General features: G+C 44.3%; 1 protein-coding gene across 1 annotated transcript in view; it reads right to left on the reverse strand.

The window, feature by feature from the left end:
* Positions 1–13031: 13031 nt before the first annotated feature.
* SEC24D (SEC24 homolog D, COPII component) overlaps positions 13032–21083 on the reverse strand; it is a 164588-nt gene continuing 156536 nt past the window's right edge. The window contains exon 23 of the mRNA XM_075350122.1: positions 13032–14298. Coding sequence (XP_075206237.1) covers positions 14158–14298 — 141 coding nt within the window. The 3' untranslated portion in view covers positions 13032–14157. The remainder of the gene's footprint in view (positions 14299–21083) is intronic.

The raw sequence follows: 21083 nt of genomic DNA on the forward strand, positions 1-21083 counted from the left end.
TACAAGGTGGCCATAAACTAACCTAAGGTGTTTGGAGACGTGTGCAGACTGACCCAGTGAACAGAATTGGCTGAAAATTGGTATGTATGCTATTCAAGGCATGGGGAAATAGAAGGCATCTTAAAAGTTTTTTTTTACCTAAACTCCCACCAGGTGAATAAGTGACGCTGAACAGTGACCTCTCCTTGCAACTCAGTCTGCATGATGCCTGTTTGCCGGATTGTGCGCTGTTAGTGTGGTTGTTTTATGAGAATGCCAGGAATGCTACAGCTGCACTAAGAGCCTTTTGTCGTTTGAAAGACCTTCACACACGTAGCAGTCCAATGGCTGTCAATGCGCTGAGACAGATGAAACGTATTGAGGCAACAGGGTTACTGAGTATTCAGCAAGGGTGCAGGTGACGACTGGTAAGCAGAGAGGTTGTGGATGACATTGCCACTGCTGTCGTGGAACAGTGCACGAACACCCCTGCTGGGAACAGCAGTGCACGTAACGTTTCCAGGCAATTGGGGCTCCCGTACAGCACAGTTTTGAAAGTTTTCCAAAAGGTCTTGCGGCATACCCGTACAAAATTAGCCATCATCAACAACGTCCTCATGACAATCATACCGCAGCACATTTGCATTCATGTTTCTGGTGAGAGTGGAAGTGGATGGTAATTGCTCATGGAATGTTGTGTGGTGTGACGAAGAACCTTTTTACCTGAATGGAACGGTGAACACACAAAACTGTCAGATATGGGCTGCTGAAAATCCGCATGCAGTCGAGGGGGTTCCACTGCATTCGCCAAAGATAACCGTTTGGTGTGGCTTCACTTCAACATTCATCCTCGGACTTCGGGCTATTCTTTTATGAAGAAACTAGAAGGTGGCCCGATTCTACGCATCGGGTATTCTAGAATTTACGTATTGTGTAGTTCATGTATGATTTTTGTTATAGATTATATATATATATATATATATATATATATATATATATATATGATGTTGTGTGTAGTTACCAAGTGTTTGTGTAGGGCGCTGTACATGTTCTGGGTGTTGTCTGGGTGTGGCGGGGGGTGAGAGCGGTGTTGTATGTGTGTTGCGTTGTTTGTGGAGCGTTGTGTGTCTGTCGCGTTTGTGTGTGTGTGTGTGTGTGTTGCGCGGTTTGTGTGTGTGTGGTGTGTTTTGGGGGGAGGTATGTTTTGTGCAATGTGTGTGTTGTGCGGTATGTGCGTATATTTATGTATGCCGCGGTGTTTGTGTGTTGGGTGTTGTGTGTGTGCAGCGTTGTCTGTGTGTGGGTGTCTGTGTATGGCGGTGTTTGTGGTTCCCTGTGTGTGTGTGTGTGTTGGGGGGAGGTGTGCACCTCCCATCGTGCTACATCCCCCATGCTGCGCACTCCCCATCGTGCTACATCCCCCATGCTGCGCACCCGCCATCGTGCTCCATCCGCCATGCTGCGCACTCCCCATCGTGCTCCATCCGCCATGCTGCGCACTCCCCATCGTGCTCCATCCGCCATGCTGCGCACTCCCCATCGTGCTCCATCCCCCATGCTGCGCACTCCCTATCGTGCTACATCCCCCATGCTGCGCACTCCCCATCGTGCTACATCCCCCATGCTGCGCACTCCCCACCGTGCTACATCCCCCATGCTGCGCACTCCCCACCGTGCTACATCCCCCATGCTGCGCACTCCCCATCGTGCTCCATCCCCCATGCTGCGCACTCCCCATCGTGCTCCATCCCCCATGCTGCACCCCCCCATCGTGCTCCATCCCCCATGCTGCGCACTCCCCATCGTGCTCCATCCCCCATGCTGCGCACTCCCCATCGTGCTCCATCCCCCATGCTGCACCCCCCCATCGTGCTCCATCCCCCATGCTGCGCACTCCCCATCGTGCTCCATCCCCCATGCTGCACACTCCCCATCGTGCTACATCCCCCATGCTGCGCACCCCCCATCGTGCTACATCCCCCATGCTGCGCACTCCCCATCGTGCTACATCCCCCATGCTGCGCACTCCCCATCGTGCTACATCCCCCATGCTGCGCACTCCCCATCGTGCTACATCCCCCATGCTGCGCACCCCCCATCGTGCTACATCCCCCATGCTGCGCACTCCCCATCGTGCTACATCCCCCATGCTGCGCACTCCCCATCGTGCTACATCCCCCATCGTGCTACATCCCCCATGCTGCGCACTCCCCATCGTGCTACATCCCCCATGCTGCGCAGCCGCCATCGTGCTCCATCCGCCATGCTGCGCACTCCCCATCGTGCTCCATCTGCCATGCTGCGCACTCCCCATCGTGCTACATCCGCCATGCTGCGCACTCCCCATCGTGCTACATCCCCCATGCTGCACACTCCCCATCGTGCTACATCCCCCATGCTGCGCACTCCCCATCGTGCTACATCCCCCATGCTGCGCACCCGCCATCGTGCTCCATCCGCCATGCTGCGCACTCCCCATCGTGCTCCATCCGCCATGCTGCGCACTCCCCATCGTGCTCCATCCGCCATGCTGCGCACTCCCCATCGTGCTCCATCCCCCATGCTGCGCACTCCCTATCGTGCTACATCCCCCATGCTGCGCACTCCCCATCGTGCTACATCCCCCATGCTGCGCACTCCCCACCGTGCTACATCCCCCATGCTGCGCACTCCCCACCGTGCTACATCCCCCATGCTGCGCACTCCCCATCGTGCTCCATCCCCCATGCTGCGCACTCCCCATCGTGCTCCATCCCCCATGCTGCACCCCCCCATCGTGCTCCATCCCCCATGCTGCGCACTCCCCATCGTGCTCCATCCCCCATGCTGCGCACTCCCCATCGTGCTCCATCCCCCATGCTGCACCCCCCCATCGTGCTCCATCCCCCATGCTGCGCACTCCCCATCGTGCTCCATCCCCCATGCTGCACACTCCCCATCGTGCTACATCCCCCATGCTGCGCACCCCCCATCGTGCTACATCCCCCATGCTGCGCACTCCCCATCGTGCTACATCCCCCATGCTGCGCACTCCCCATCGTGCTACATCCCCCATGCTGCGCACTCCCCATCGTGCTACATCCCCCATGCTGCGCACCCCCCATCGTGCTACATCCCCCATGCTGCGCACTCCCCATCGTGCTACATCCCCCATGCTGCGCACTCCCCATCGTGCTACATCCCCCATCGTGCTACATCCCCCATGCTGCGCACTCCCCATCGTGCTACATCCCCCATGCTGCGCAGCCGCCATCGTGCTCCATCCGCCATGCTGCGCACTCCCCATCGTGCTCCATCTGCCATGCTGCGCACTCCCCATCGTGCTACATCCGCCATGCTGCGCACTCCCCATCGTGCTACATCCCCCATGCTGCACACTCCCCATCGTGCTACATCCCCCATGCTGCGCACTCCCCACCGTGCTACATCCCCCATACTGCGCACTCCTCATCGTGCTACATCCCCCATCGTGCTACATCCCCCATGCTGCGCACTCCCCATCGTGCTACATCCCCCATCGTGCTACATCCCCCATGCTGCGCACCCGCCATCGTGCTCCATCCGCCATGCTGCGCACTCCCCATCGTGTTACATCCCCCATGCTGCGCACTCCCCATCGTGCTACATCCCCCATGCTGCGCACTACCCATCGTGCTACATCCCCCATGCTATAATAGTTCTATTATACTCAGAGTATAATAGGAGGACTATAATAGGAGGAGTAGTCCTGGGGGGAGAGGAGTATAATGCCGGCTCCCTGCACATGTGTACCGGGAGCCGGTGTACACTGGTAACTATGATACACATCGGGTAACTAAGGGACCTTAGTTACCCGATGTGTATAATGGTTACCAGCGTTCACGGCCTCCGTCAAGATCCCAGCATCGCAAGGTTATATCTGGCGCTGCTTGGATCGTGACGGAGCCGGTGTAGAAGCAAGCGATATCCCAGGATGTTGTGAGTGTGTGGATGTGATGTGTGAGGTGTGTGTGAGAGTGAGTGTGCTCTGATGTGTGTGTGTGTACTCACCTAGGAGTCGGAGCTCCGTGTCAGTTGGGCCAGAGCGAGCGTGCATTGCGTGAGGGGGGCGGGGCCTGCAGAGAGCCGGGGCGAGAGGCCAATCCGTGTGGGGGGGCGGGGCCATGGCGAGCCCAGCGGCCAATCAGCTTTGTGTCACCGTAAGGACACAATTTTGGAGCATGACAGACAGACAGACAGACAGACAGAATAAGGCAATTATATATATAGATGAGGCCAATTGGGGTTGCTACCTGTTCCGTGACAGCAGCGAAATACCAGACAATGCTGGAAACGGTGATCATTCCACAGCTCCCAACAGCGGCAGTGTCTTCAGACGACCACCTTCATGAATGATGGAGCAACTCCTCACATCGCAAATCGTGTGAAGAATGTTCTGCATGCACATTTTTCCGATGACAGCATTTGAGCCACTCCTTCCCTAACGCATGACCACCGCGTTCGCCCGATCTCAATCCTTGTGATTTCTGATTGTGGGGACACTTGAAAGAGCGTGTTTAGCTGGGAAATGTCGACATCCAGGCTGACCTCAAAGACCGCATCATTTTGGAAGTGTGCAGCATCCCACGAGACATGTTACATGCAAGCGTTGAGCATGTTCTGCTTTTTTTGAACATGATCACCATGCATGATGGCGGCCATATTGAACAGTTATGCTAGTCTGTGGAACAATTGTGCCATCTCAAATTATCGGTACATGGTTTTTGGGCTGCTCGCTCACTGTACATCGCCACTTTTTCACCTGGTGAGGAGTTTGGGTATAACGTTTTTTAAAAAATGCCATCCTTTTCCCCATGCCTTGAATAGCATACATACATACCAATATTCTGCCAATTCTGTCCACTGGGTCAGTCTGCACACTGCTCCAAACACCTTAGGTTATTTTATGGCCACCTTGTACTTTGATAGTCAACTGTAATTCATATATACCTTTTGTGGAAGGACAAACTGGTCAAGAGAACCCATTACCATAATATTCAAGGGTGACACAGAGATGGCTATGTACTGTCACAAAGTCAACCTGTGAGATCAAGCAGATATCCCACCACTGCCTTCAATCGTCAGGATAATTCACAATCGAATGACAGTTGATGGATGAGGTGACTGCTTCTTTTGGTACTAGGTTGATTAACTTTGACAGTGAACGTACAGTATACCGTATATACACCTGATTCCAAGACATTCAATTGTAAATGCTACAGAATATGTTAATTCTATATAAATAAAAAATGTTATTCCATATGGTCACTGTCCAGCACCGCAATAACCCGCCAAAAAACATAGCTGCCACCACCAATCGCTTATACAAGACGACTAGTCATCCATTACTAGTAACATTTGGCCTCATGAGGCTTCAGGGTTGTGGTTATTATAGAAAGAGGAACAAAGCTATTCCTTTTTTATATATTCAATCCGATAAACAGGTTATTTCTAAAAATGTTTCAAGAGTGACAAAACAATACCAGATATTCTGCTACATAAATTAAAAAGGGTTAACAAAAGAAATGTACTTGACCTGTGGTCACAGGGGTGGTACAATTGTTTTGGAGGGAAGCGCTCCAGTTAAAACATGGGACAATCCTATGGAGACCTGTACTTTCCAGATGGAACTGCAACAGAAACTCAGAATATGTATTAATTAAACAGTCACTCCCACATACTTCCACTTGGTATCCTCAGATGAGAGCTGGTCAGTGGGATGCGGCTCAGATCCCTAAAATTATGGGATCTCCAATCTTCAGGATCTCTCTCCCTCTGAAGGTCACAGATGGAAGCCATTAATGCCACATTTCCTATCATGATTTTATCCTGTTATAGATGGGAAACTTTGCATAAACAACCTCATGCATTGGCCGTTATTAATTTAGGGCTGATGCAAAGGCTGCACAGTTATGTAAGACTATGCATCTCATTAGGATCATGATGCAAAAAATGTGTCTCCCATAACTGTAGACCTGTCACAAAAACCTAAATATTCATAACTGGAAAATCTGTGCCAATCTGTGTGCGGCCAGGCCTTTGAAGCAAGGAAGAGTTTATTGATGTGACAGGCTAAGAAGCGACACTTCTATGTATACACAGAACCCAGTCTTTGTGTCTGCTTGCTAGCACATGTACCAGTTCAATTAGGCTATGTGCGCACAATGCGTTTTTCGCGGCGTTTTTGCGCGTTTTTCGGGTGCGTTTTTGGCCTCAAAACTGCATGACTTTGCTTCCCCAGCAAAGTCTATGAGTTTTCATTTTTGCTGTCCGCACACAACTGTTTTTTTAAGCTGCGTTTTTGAGCTTGAAAAAAAAAAATGGACATGTCAATTCTTTCCTGCATTTTTCTGCGTTTTCTGCCCATGCAATGCATTGGAAAAACGCAGCCAAAAACGCACCAAATCGCGGTAAAAACGCATGCGTTTTTTTATACGTTTTTTCGACGCAGGTGCGTTTTTGTGCGTTTTTAGCGGCCAAAAACGCAGCGTCAAAAAAACGCAGCGTGCGCACATAGCCTTACCTGTTCCACCAGAGGGTCATAGCTGAACAAAGGTCAGGTGTAGATTGTTAGCTCTTCTTTCCTTTACAAATTATGAGCCATGTTTTAATATTTTATCACTACATGTATACCATTCCTCTTTTTTTATATTGAAACTACATTTAAGCAGCCACACACAAGCCAGCATGTGTGACCAGATGTTTGGGGACCGCACAGAATGTGGACAGCATGTGGCTTCTGGGCTGCAGATTGTGTACTCTAACTTTATATGGATATACAGCCATGTGTACATGTACTTGTAATATATTCTGCAGAAACTCAATCTGCTCTACATTGTGTCTATATGTGGTAGTAGGGGACAATTAAGATTATCATTTTAAATCTATTGGGTACCACAAAATTAGTACATCAAAAGTCTCTAAACTGGTCTAGCAAACAGTAAACGAAGTTGTATCAAAAATAGGTTCTACTGATGTCTTCTGGGATTCAAAACCATGAGGTTAATTCAAGGAGAAATAATGGAAGAGGAGCACAATGCAGAGTACTAAGAAAAAACACCAGCAATGTTACTTCATACGGAATATAATAATGTACTAATATAATCACACACATACAGTGTACTTACATATAATAATCTCTTGTTTGGAAGTTATCACATCTAGAACGCCTTATTCTTCTTTACATTAAAAATGCTTCTTGATGACATAGGCTGTATACCGGTAATTGGGGTAGTTGTCCAGCTGCAGAATAAATCTGAAGCCAATTTGATCTCTCAGTGATGGTATTGCACAATGGATAATTATTTAGGACACAATTAGGCTGGCCTAAATCCCCAACTCTACTTGCTGAAATGCAGCCCCAAACCCGCAATGAATCTACAACCCATTTCACTGTGGCTTGCACTTATTGTACAAGGGCTGCTGATAAGTCTTTGACTTTACCCAGAAACAAAACGAGATAGGAAGATGAAACTTTACATTTATTCCACATACTCGCCACTGATGTCAACACACTTCTTACGTTGGTATTAAAAGTTCTGTAAGCCTAGCAAAAAGAAGGATTTCGGTTGTGCCTCAAACCAGGCATCCATAGCAGCCATGGCACCAGAAATGGTGTGAAATTTCGTACCCTTGAGGTATTTCTTCAGGTTTGGAAACAGATGATAGTCGGAGGGAGCTAGATCTGGTGAATAAGGTGGGTAGTCAACCAGATGGAAGCCCAGCTCTGCCAGTTGTGCCATGGTCACTTGTGCAGTGTGAGCAGAGGCGTTGTCTTGCAGGAACAAGATTGCTTTGGACAGCTTGCTGCGCCTTTTGGCCTTCAGAGCTGCCTTCAATTGGTCCAAAAGTTCAGTGTAATACCTTGCATTGATGGTGGAACCCTTTTGAAGGTAGTCCACTAGCAGCACACCCTCCTTATGCCAGAACACAGACAACATCACCTTAGTGGCTGATTTTTGCACACTGAACTTCTTTGGATGAGGATAACCACTGTGCTTCCACTCTTTTGACTGCTCCTTGTTTTCAGGATCATACAAATAAATCCAAGTTTCATCCATAGTTACCAGTCAATCCAGAAAGTTATCAGTCCAGAAACGCTGACAAGTGGACCAGGAAGTTTTCACTTGCATGCTTCTCTGATCTGTTATCAAACATTTGGGGACTCACTTTGCAGATAGCTTCCTCATGTCCAAATGTTCAAGGATAATGACATAAACACGTTAATGGGATATCCCCATAATGTCTGCTATTGCTTTAGCTGAAATTCGTTGATTCTCCAGTATGAGGTTGTGCACAGCATCGACGATCTCCGGAACAACCACTCTCGGTCGTCCAGGACGTTCCTCAACATTGGTGCTGAAGTGGCCCATTTTAAATTTGGCAACCCAGCTCTTAACTGGGGAATATGAAGGGCATTGATTCCCCAATGTCTGTGACATATCACCATGAATATCCTTCATGGACTTTTCTTGCAGAAACAAGAATTTTATCACTCCTCTGCTCTCAGTTGCTGTGAATATCGCATTAGACTCCACCATTTTGTTTTCCCGCATGCGTTGAACACTGTTGCCATAAGCAACAAACACAACATTTTTAAAACATATATTAGACACATAAGGCTTTCATGTGATGTAACATTCGTTACCATAGAAACAAAAAATAACCACAAAGCCAAAGACTTATCAGCAGCCCCCTTGTACTGCACAGCACAAACTGCCTTCTGTTACAGCCAAACATTTCACATTTTGACAAATTCCAGAGCACCTGCTGCTTTTTTGCACCTCAGTTTCTATATTTCTGAAACATGAGAGTCAGCCCTTGAGGGAGCATATGCACAGAGTGGAGTACAGGCTCAATAGAAAGCCTATAATCAGCCCTTATACTTTGTAGACCTGGCATTTCAAAACATTTTTTTAAGTTATATTTTAAGTGATCTCACACTAATCCTGTGTCTGGATGTACAATACATAAAAATGAAACATTTAAGCAAAAGGAAAACTCAGTTACCATATTTTAAAGGGAATCTGTCACCAGGTTTTTAACACCTAATCTGAGAGCAGCATAACATAGGGGCAGAAATCGTGATTCCAGTGATGTGTCACTTACTGGGCTGCTTAGTGTAGTTTTGATCAAATCAGCAGTAGATTATCATTAGAGGACTACTTGGCCTGCTGCTAGGTAGTCCAGCATATTCATGAGCTCGGTATAAGTGATAGATATCTGCAGCAGAGAAAACATTGACAGCAAACAGCTCAGTAAGTGACACATTGCTGGAATCAGGGTCTCTGTCTCTATATTATGCTGCTCTCAGATGTGGGAGCAAAAATCTGGTGACAGATTCCCTTTAAGGAAAATACTCATCAGGAAACATGCTACTTACAGACAACTGTAATGTTATTCCACCAGGTCCTCCAAGCTTGTTATACATAACTTTCTGGAAAACTATGTGAGAATGTGGGTTGTTTCATAAGTCTAACAACTTAGTGGCCTCCGTCCACAGATGAAAAATTTCCCATTATCTAACATCAGGGCAATCCCATGATGACTAACATTTAGATTCCTCATATCTGATGTGCGGCACAATTGTCTAAATTTTGACTAGGTCCAGCCATGGAAAAAGGAGGGCTACTGTTTTTGCCCATTGAGGATGAATAGTGGCTTTGTTTAACCCATATGTCAAAAACAGTGAGGGGTTTGTGTGTGTGTGTGTGTGTGTGGGTGTGTACACCTGTAGCCTCATAATATTTTTAGAAACATGGCAACGTTTTACTGATTACAAAGCATTTAAATGTTACAGCATTAGTTCAGCTGAACCTGAAAGCATTTTGCTACTGATTTTTGTTTTTACTTAACATCCAATGCATCCCGTATTAGTGTCCAGCAATAGTCAGCTAGCGTTGATGGATTCCAGTAGCTTTTCCATCATAACAATATCTTGGTGAAAACATTTGCCATGTTCGTCACTGACTGCACCATTTTTAGGGAAGAATTAAAAATGTGAATGCAGAAAATTAATTTTCAGTGACATATTGCACTTCATCGCTTTGTACACATCAAGAAGGTTGTCAACCAATTTGATGTAGCTTGGCGCTCAATAGTTGCCAAGGAAATTCTCAGAAACATCCTTGAATGATTTCCAAGCAATTTTCTCAGGCCCCACAAGCAGGTTTTTAAAGTGCTTGTTATTCATGATGTGTCGGATTTTCCTTAAAGGGAACCTGTCACCACTTTTATGGACTATAAGCTGCAGCCACCACCACCGGGCTCTTATATACAGCATTCTAACATGCTGTATATAAGAGCCCAGGCTGCTGTGACAACATAAAAAACACTTTATAATACTTACCTAACGATCGCGCTGCGGTGGAATAGGGCCTAATGGTTGTCTCCGTTGTCCAGTGCCGGAGCCGCCTCTTTCAGCCATCTTTGTTCTCCTTCTTCTCTAGCCGCGGTGCATGACGGGTCCGACGTCATCCGCACTCGCCGGTATTCTGGTCCTGAGCAGGCGCACTTTGAGCTGCCCTGAGCAGGGCAGATCAAAGTATTGTAGTGCGCCTGCGTAAGACCGGCGAGTGTGTATGACGTAGCCGCATCATGCACACAGGCTTCAGAAAGAGGACGAAAATGGCCGAAAGGGGAGGGGCCCGCACCGGACAATGGAGGCGCCCATTAGGCCCTATTCCACCACAGAGCGACCGTTAGGTAAGTATTATAAAGTGTTTTTTATGTTGTCACAGCGGCCTGGGCTCTTATATACAGCTAGTTAGAATGCTGTATATAAGAGCCCAGTGGTGGTGGCTGCAGCTTATAGGCCAAAAAAGTGGTGACAGGTTCCCTTTAATCTTGACATCAGTTATTCTTGGGAACATTTGTCTCAAATAACAAAAACTTTCTGCTTCCTTGTACATTGCTTTTACAAAATTTTTCATCAGCCCCAGTATTATGTAAAGTGGAGGCAGAAATATAATTGCTGGGCCCACAAGTGCTTATATGTGAAGTCAACTGGTTACAGATTGGCCACTTCCTTCTACTGTAACGTGACTGCTTAGCTCAGCTGTCCTATTCGAAAATATAATAACAGTACTTGGTATATCCGAGCTGCAATCCAAACCACAGTGCCATTTGTTTTAAATCTCCACAGATGCTCCAGTTGTAATTGCTGTACTTGCTGTGTTTCAATATCAGTTCCATGTTCTCATATGTTTCTTTCATGTGTGCAGCATAGGCAACAAACATTGAAGGAGGAACATTACCATTGTGTAAAGGCTGCTGTACACGTTACAATTTATCGTGTGATCGCATTTGCGATCGCACCCGCCCCCAATCGTTTGTGCAATTTTTTGCCTGTGTCGCACAATGCTGTAACCCCCCGTCACATGCACTTACCTTCCAAATGACGTCGCTGTGGGCGGCGAATATCCACTTCTTGAAGGGGTAGGGACGTTCGGCGTCACAGCGACGTCACACAGCGGCCGGCCAATAGAAGCAGAACAGCGGAGATGAGCGGGACGTAAACATCCCATCCACCTCCTTCCGCATTGGCGGCGGCCGCAGGTAAGCTGCAGTTCATCGTTCCCGGGGTGTCACACGGAGCGATGTGTGCTGCCTCGGGAACGATGAACAACTGGACGTTCGATTTTTAGAAAAAGAGTGACGTGTCAACGATGAACGAGAAGGTGAGTATTTCTGCTTGTTCATAGCTGTCACACGATACGATATCACTAATGATGCCAGATGTGCGTCACTTACGACGTGACCCTGCTGACATCTCGTTAGATATATCGTAACATGTAAAGCCCGCTTTACAAGCCAGCCTTGAGGCTCAACACTGATAAAGCAATAAAGAGATGCCACTGTTTCGCTCATGCTCACAACCCAAAGCTGCAAACCCATAAATGTTGCGGAAGCACAGTTTATCAACCTGTTCAAAAAACTGTGATGTCATCTAGGAGGTGTCGAAAGACAGAAACCTTTTGTACCAGGTGGCAGCAAATGCCATCCTTGAAGTCAGTAACTCTGCATTTGCTTTTGACAAACATAAGTCCTGGACCAAGTCTTTCAGTTTTGGCTGTGTTATAAGACGAAGCTCACCAGACATACATGGCTCAAAGTTTGAATCAGTGTTGTTCACCATTTCTGACCCATGGACTGCAACATCTTCACTGGCTACCTCTTCTAGGTTCCATGTCTCTGGTGGTTTTCGTAATGGAAGAGTGTCATCATATGGCACTGGTCTCATAGCTGAAGGCAGATTGGGAAATTCAATGGATTTCTTATTCTTGGCAGAGAAACCAGAGTCATTGGTTAAACAGGCGTAACGGTCGGTCACATGATCCTTCTGTTCCCTCCATATCAAATTAAATGCAAGGAATTCATGTCATTGCTTGCCTATAAAGTACATAACAGCACATATATTGTGGACAATACATGGACAGCTTGAAAAAAAAATATGACTCGAGCAGAAGATTTCAGAAACATGGTAAGTGACAGGGACATTTCAAGGTAATTTTCGTGATCAGCAGCTCAATTTACATAAGATACTCCAAAAAGTGTTCAGTAAGCAAAATCTTTGTTGTCTAGTGAAATCTGTTATTTTTCACATGATGGTATATGTTTTTATTCACTGAGCAATTTCCATTCTGTGATGTGATAAAGCCAGTTATCCCACTAAAGTAATAATTGTGGATTCCATACTATTTGAGATTATATCGATCGCTGCTGAAGTCTCAGATCACCACTGCCTGCATTTAATACCATAACTAACAGACTTGAGTGACAAGGGAAGATTGTGCTGAAAACCGGCTTTGTTAATAAGCTCATTCTGATTCCACTGAAGACTAGTCTTATGTAGGGCCTAGTACTGGACACCAAGGAACGCAAAACACTGTATAGAATATATGAAATCTAATGGGCTGAACCTTTCATGTCTGACTACAACACAAAACCTGTGACCTGAATAGACTGATGTTTGCTTGTAATATGATCGTATAATGAAAGCAAGACTAAAACGCCCAATGATTTATTTTTTGATCTTTGCATTTTATTATCCTTATATTGCACTGCTGATCCTAGAACCATTGCATGTTGGTTTTCCTTACAAAGGTCGTAATGATGATATATTTAGGACAATATTACAGTTGTATGAAAATATATTCTTGAACGAACCACATAATTGAAGTTGATAAGGCACGTTCGATTGAATGTGAACTGGAGGTGCTTTTCTGTACAGCCCAATATAATTAGCTGTATAATCAGTATGAAAATACAATATGGCTAATAAAGTGACAAACTGTGGGGTACACATACATATATGTGTACATGCTAAATAGCCTGACAGGACAAAAGAACATCATTTTGGTCTCGGTCATTCTAGTATAACACAAAATATGAAGTATGTTGTTGCATAGTAAAACTACACTATTACGACAGTATTCTTTAAAAAACTGTCAATTAAGTGGCCAATTTAGTAGCCTAATAGGTAAACAAATTCTATAGAGTGGCATATATCACCCATATGTCATGAGCTTTTTCTAATATATCCATTCCAGCCCATTCTTGTCTAATAGGGATATCCTTTCTAAGGGTTAGGCATTTGTCATCTGCCCTGTTTATGTCGGGAGCTTTTAAATGTAATGGGTACAGGTAGTTTTCTTACATACTTTGAAAAGCAGCTTCAAACCACAGTGTCTTTTGTTTATTTCATAATGGATGGGCAAGGTGATTCATAAATGTATTACAAAGTTCCTGCATCTTAGAACATGCACTTTGTATCAGACAATATATTTAAAGAAAAATTAAGAAAAACCTATAGAGTAATGAAACCATCACAATGTGATTAGAGAGAATATTCTCATCCAATTTTCAGACATAAATAAGTACGAATTCCTTTCATCTTTGAATGCACCAGCATACTGTATATATGCCTTCCTTTACAAACATACATGTATATCCCTTTAAGTTACTAGTCAAGCAAGAAATCATTTGTTTTAAAAAGAGAAATGATTTGTCTCGAAATGTGAGCTCTTACACAATGAAATGGTGGACGTTGTGAACCTGCTCACATGAGGTCTTGCAATACACACTACCCAGCTGCTAATGATAGTGCGGCACAGTTTCTCAGCTGATAAGTATGTGGATGTTTCATCTTTTTCATGTGGATTATGTAAGAAGTTGGCGGATCTCCTTGTGAACACAGCAGAGAAAATCCATGTATGAGCTTCCTCCCAGTAGGCCCTTGTCTTCAACCAGTAACTGTCTAAAAGCCATCTCTGCCTTTTCCTTCTGCTTCACCAACACAAGCTGTGAAATTTTCAAAAAGACATAAAAATACCCATTAACTATAAATGTTATCTTTTAAAATCAAATGCCAAAATTTCACAACATATTATATATATATATATATATATATATATAATATATGTACACGCACAGACAGCGGGTGAAATAAGTATTGAACACGTCACCAATTTTCCAAGTAAATATATTTGTAAAGGTGCTATTGACATGAATTTCTCACCACATGTTGAAAACAACCCATCCAGTCCACGCAAAGAAATCAAAGTATAGAGGTCTATAAATTTTGTGACATGTACTAATGAGAAATGGAATAGGAAAAAAGTATTAAACACGCTTACTGAAATTAAATTTAACCTTATCCTATCCTGAATCCCCCCCGGGAGGGACATTACAAAAATTCCGTTATGTTCCTTTGCCAGGCCACTGCCTTGTTTATCATTCACATGTGAATACATTGATTTCCTGTTGATTTATTTTACAAAATTCATTCATATTGCATATTTTTTCCCAATTATAATAGGATTTTAATGGGTAGAAGAAGAAATTTTATTGGATTGGAAAAGGTTAATACTTTGTACAAATGCCTTTGTTTGTGATGACAACTTCAAGACGCCTCCTGCATGGAGAAACAAGTTGCATGCATTGCTCAGCTGTGATATTGGCTTATTCTTCCACACAAACATTCTTCAAATCCTGAAGGTTCTGTGGGCTTTTTCTATGAACTCTGAGCCTTAGTCCCTTCTATAAATTTTCTACTTGTTTCAGGTCAGGTGATTGGCTGGGCCATTCTAGCAACCTAATTTTCTTTCTCTGAAACCAAATAAGAGTTTCCTTGGCTGTGTGTTTGGGATCAATGTCTTGCTGAAATGTCCACCCTCGTTTCGTCTTCATCATCCTGGTAGATGGTAGCAGATTTTTATCTAGAATGTCTCAGTACATTTGTCCATTCATCCTTTCTTCATGAATTTTGCCTGTGTCGTATGCTGAAAAACAGCCACATACCATGATATTCCCACCTCCAAACTTCACTGTTTGTATGGTGTATTTGGGGTGACATGCGGTGCCATTTGGCCTTCAAACATGTGTATAATGGCATCCAAAAATTTCAATTTTGGTATCATCTGAACAGAATATATTCCCCCAGCAATTCACAGACTTGTATAAATGTTGCTGAGCAAACTTTAAACGCGCTTGAACATGCTTTTTGTTCAGCAATGGAGTCTTATGTGGTGAGCGTAAATACAGGCCATGGAGGTTGAGTTTATTACTTAGTGTTTTCTTTGAAACAATTGTACCTGCTGATTCCAGGTCTTTCTGTGGCTCTCCACAAATGGTCCTTGAAACTCTTGTGGTAATTCTTTTCATTTCTGTCTGAAATACTTTTTCCTTGTGTTGTTTTTCATTGTTACACCTCATTCAATTTATGGGCACCTATGGTTTGATTTCCTTGCCTGTGTGAATTGGATGGGTTGACATCAACATCTGGTGTGAAATTCATGTCAATAGCACCTTTGGAAACATAGTTAGACACACACATACACACACACACACACACACACATCATAAGATTATATCTCCACAGTGGGCTGCCCATCTGTTGTTTGGCTGGGGTGTACACAAAAGTGGAAAATGGACTTTTTGTACGCTTGTATGCTGGTATCATTTTATACCACAGTTGAACCATATAGAGATGTACGATGGGGAAAATATATAATGCAGTTTGGAATATTTGATGCCTTAGTGCACATTGGTGCTGGCTCTTTGTTGTTTCTTTGTTGAATTGGTCGGTGGTTGACCTCCACCTTGCTATGCACCCCAATTTGGGATGTATTCCATCTGTATAGATTTTGGCGTTTGGTGACTGTTCACATTGGGTCATCAGGCTTTGTCCACAGGCTATATATATACTTCATGCAGCATTTGCTTGGACCTGTCCCGCCCACAGCCATGACTCAGTCATGGGTACGGGACTGCAATAGACCAGGTGAGTGCTGCTGAGAGCAGTTCTGCTATTTATATGTGAGGCCGCATGGCACATTTTATAAAAATATTTTAGTGTAGGACTGCTTCAAATGAGATTTGCCGTGACGTGGCGAAGCAGCTCAAGAAATTGCAATTTTTTGCCAAAAATCTCAAAAAAAATTTTTATAATGCAGTTTGGAATATTTGATGCCTTAGTGCACATTGGTGCTGGCTCTTTGTTGTTTCTTTGTTGAATTGGTCGGTGGTTGACCTCCACCTTGCTATGCACCCCAATTTGGGATGTATTCCATCTGTATAGATTTTGGCGTTTGGTGACTGTTCACATTGGGTCATCAGGCTTTGTCCACAGGCTATATATATACTTCATGCAGCATTTGCTTGGACCTGTCCCGCCCACAGCCATGACTCAGTCATGGGTACGGGACTGCAATAGACCAGGTGAGTGCTGCTGAGAGCAGTTCTGCTATTTATATGTGAGGCCGCATGGCACATTTTATAAAAATATTTTAGTGTAGGACTGCTTCAAATGAGATTTGCCGTGACGTGGCGAAGCAGCTCAAGAAATTGCAATTTTTTGCCAAAAATCTCAAAAAAAATTTTTATAATGCAGTTTGGAATATTTGATGCCTTAGTGCACATTGGTGCTGGCTCTTTGTTGTTTCTTTGTTGAATTGGTCGGTGGTTGACCTCCACCTTGCTATGCACCCCAATTTGGGATGTATTCCATCTGTATAGATTTTGGCGTTTGGTGACTGTTCACATTGGGTCATCAGGCTTTGTCCACAGGCTATATATATACTTCATGCAGCATTTGCTTGGACCTGTCCCGCCCACAGCCATGACTCAGTCATGGGTACGGGACTGCAATAGACCAGGTGAGTGCTGCTGAGAGCAGTTCTGCTATTTATATGTGAGGCCGCATGGCACATTTTATAAAAATATTTTAGTGTAGGACTGCTTCAAATGAGATTTGCCGTGACGTGGCGAAGCAGCTCAAGAAATTGCAATTTTTTGCCAAAAATCTCAAAAAAAATTTTTATAATGCAGTTTGGAATATTTGATGCCTTAGTGCACATTGGTGCTGGCTCTTTGTTGTTTCTTTGTTGAATTGGTCGGTGGTTGACCTCCACCTTGCTATGCACCCCAATTTGGGATGTATTCCATCTGTATAGATTTTGGCGTTTGGTGACTGTTCACATTGGGTCATCAGGCTTTGTCCACAGGCTATATATATACTTCATGCAGCATTTGCTTGGACCTGTCCCGCCCACAGCCATGACTCAGTCATGGGTACGGGACTGCAATAGACCAGGTGAGTGCTGCTGAGAGCAGTTCTGCTATTTATATGTGAGGCCGCATGGCACATTTTATAAAAATATTTTAGTGTAGGACTGCTTCAAATGAGATTTGCCGTGACGTGGCGAAGCAGCTCAAGAAATTGCAATTTTTTGCCAAAAATCTCAAAAAAAATTTTTATAATGCAGTTTGGAATATTTGATGCCTTAGTGCACATTGGTGCTGGCTCTTTGTTGTTTCTTTGTTGAATTGGTCGGTGGTTGACCTCCACCTTGCTATGCACCCCAATTTGGGATGTATTCCATCTGTATAGATTTTGGCGTTTGGTGACTGTTCACATTGGGTCATCAGGCTTTGTCCACAGGCTATATATATACTTCATGCAGCATTTGCTTGGACCTGTCCCGCCCACAGCCATGACTCAGTCATGGGTACGGGACTGCAATAGACCAGGTGAGTGCTGCTGAGAGCAGTTCTGCTATTTATATGTGAGGCCGCATGGCACATTTTATAAAAATATTTTAGTGTAGGACTGCTTCAAATGAGATTTGCCGTGACGTGGCGAAGCAGCTCAAGAAATTGCAATTTTTTGCCAAAAATCTCAAAAAAAAATTTTTATAATGCAGTTTGGAATATTTGATGCCTTAGTGCACATTGGTGCTGGCTCTTTGTTGTTTCTTTGTTGAATTGGTCGGTGGTTGACCTCCACCTTGCTATGCACCCCAATTTGGGATGTATTCCATCTGTATAGATTTTGGCGTTTGGTGACTGTTCACATTGGGTCATCAGGCTTTGTCCACAGGCTATATATATACTTCATGCAGCATTTGCTTGGACCTGTCCCGCCCACAGCCATGACTCAGTCATGGGTACGGGACTGCAATAGACCAGGTGAGTGCTGCTGAGAGCAGTTCTGCTATTTATATGTGAGGCCGCATGGCACATTTTATAAAAATATTTTAGTGTAGGACTGCTTCAAATGAGATTTGCCGTGACGTGGCGAAGCAGCTCAAGAAATTGCAATTTTTTGCCAAAAATCTCAAAAAAAATTTTTATAATGCAGTTTGGAATATTTGATGCCTTAGTGCACATTGGTGCTGGCTCTTTGTTGTTTCTTTGTTGATGGGGAAAATAAGTATTTGTTCAGATATTTCAAGTTTTCTCACCTACAAAGAATGGAGAGGTCAGTAATTTTTTATCATAGGTACACTACAACTGTGACAGAATCTCCCAAAAAATCTAGCTGGCGCTAGAGTTTGTCTCCTTTCCTGGAGAGACAATTTGAATATTTCCCAGAGGGGCATTGCAGCTATAAGTCCCCTTACCACTGACAGCCAGACTGGTTTGTCAGGTCTCCATAAGGAGAATAGTCTTCCCCCGTGGTCCCCCACATAGCTTCTCATAGGCCAGATAAGATACCCACACTTTGCACTGATGAGGGGCAATCACCCCGAAACACCGTGTCTGCAAATTGGGATTCTGATCTGGCATATATCCTAGGTCATATGAAAAGGCTTGTTAAAAGGCCAATTTTGACTTTTAGGATTTCTACTTCCAACAGGTGGCGCTAGAGTTTGTCTCCTTTCCTGGAGAGACAATTAGAAAACAGAAGAAACTCAATCTTTGTCTGGGGTTCCATGCACGATCTTGCCTCGAGGAGTAAGTATGATTCTGAGAAAGGTCAGGCATCAGCCCAGATCTACACAGAATGACCTAGTCAATGACCTGAAGAGAGCTGGGACAACAGTCTCAAACATTACAATTAGTAACACAGTACGCCGTCAAGGATTAAAATCCTGCAAGGCATGCAAGGTCCCCCTGCTCATGCCATCATATTGCCAGGCTCATTTAAAGTTCGCCACTGACCTTCCAGATGATCCAGAGGAGGCATGGGAGAAGGTCATTTGGTCAGATGAGATTAAAATATAACATTTTGGTATCAACTCCACTCGTGTTTGGAGGAAGAAAAAGGATAAGTACAACCCCAAGAAAACTGCCCCAACTGTGAAGCATGAGGGTGTAAACATACTTTGGGGTGCTTTTCTGCAAAGGAAACAGGATAACTACACCGTATTGAAGGAAGACTGGATGGGGTCATGTATCGTGAGATTTTGGCAAACAACCGTCTTCCTTCAGTAAGAGCATTGAAGATGGGTTGTGGCTGGGTCTTCCAGCATGATAATGACCAGAAACACATAGGCAGGGCAACTAACGAGTGCCTCTTTAAGAAGCATTTGAAGGTCCTGTAGTGGCCTAGCCAGTCTCCAGACCTGTACTCAATAGAAAATCTTTGTTGGGAATGAATGCAATGTTGCCCAATGATAGCCCCGAAACCTGAAAGAACTGGAGAAGATCTGTATGGAGGAATGGGCCAAAATCCCTGCTGTAGTGTGTGCAAACTTGGTCAAGAACTTCAGTAAACGTCTGACCTCTGTAATTGCAAAGAAATGTTGGTGTAACAAATATTAAGTTCTGTTTTTCTATTGTATCAAATTATGCAATAAAATTCAAATTAATTATATAAAAATCATACAATGTGATTTTCTGGATTTGTTTTTATTCTGTCTGTTACAGTTGAAGTGCACCTATGATAAAAATTAGAAGCCTCTCCATTCTTTGTAGGTGCGAAATCGGCAGTGTATCAAATACTTGCTCACTGTATATATCCTATGCCTTTACTAATAACTCTATATTGAACTTTGGCACATGTAAGGCATGTTTTATGATGAGATCTGCTTTTTATGAAGTAATAGGTAGATAATCTACCAGAGATTTAAAAAGGGGACATATTAAAAAAAAAACCATGCAATAAATGTGCATCAGTGTCCTCTACATTTTGCATTCTTCTCATTACAGTGATGGTGCTGTAGTTAGTAAGTTACTTATTACTAGTGATGGGTGGACCCGGACTTTAAAAGTCTGGATCTGCGCGGTTTCAAAGGTACCTAGGAGCCGGGTGTTTTATCCAGATCCGGCACTCAATAATTTTTTTTAAAAAAAAGGAAAAATAAAGAAAATAAGAATGAAGCAAGTGCTTCACACTTACCATGGCTCCGTCACGGCTCTTCTTCACTTCCGCCACTCATTAGGCTCATCCATATGCACTGCTTTCCCCACCCAACCGGTTGGCCTGGTGTCTGTCATTGGTTGCAGTCAGACGCGCCCCCAACCTGTGTCTGACTGAAACCAATCACAGGCACTGTCTGGGGGTCAGTATCGTGGTATAAAAATAAATAAGTAAAATATTTGGCATAGGGTCCCCCCATATTATGATACCCAGCACAGATAAAGGCCACGGCTACAGGCTGCAGCCCCCAGCTATGGGCTTATTTTAGCTGTGTCTCAAAATAAGAGGAACCACATGCAGCTTTTTTTTTTTTAATTATTTAAATAAATAATTTAAAAAAAATCGACATGCAGTCCCCCCAATTTTGATACCCAGCCAAGATAAAGCTGACAGCTGGGGGCTGGTATTTTCAGGCTGGGGAGTTCCATACTTATTGGACCGC

This window comes from Anomaloglossus baeobatrachus, chromosome 1, assembly GCF_048569485.1.
Source record: "Anomaloglossus baeobatrachus isolate aAnoBae1 chromosome 1, aAnoBae1.hap1, whole genome shotgun sequence".
In the NCBI taxonomy this organism is placed as follows: domain Eukaryota; kingdom Metazoa; phylum Chordata; class Amphibia; order Anura; family Aromobatidae; genus Anomaloglossus; species Anomaloglossus baeobatrachus.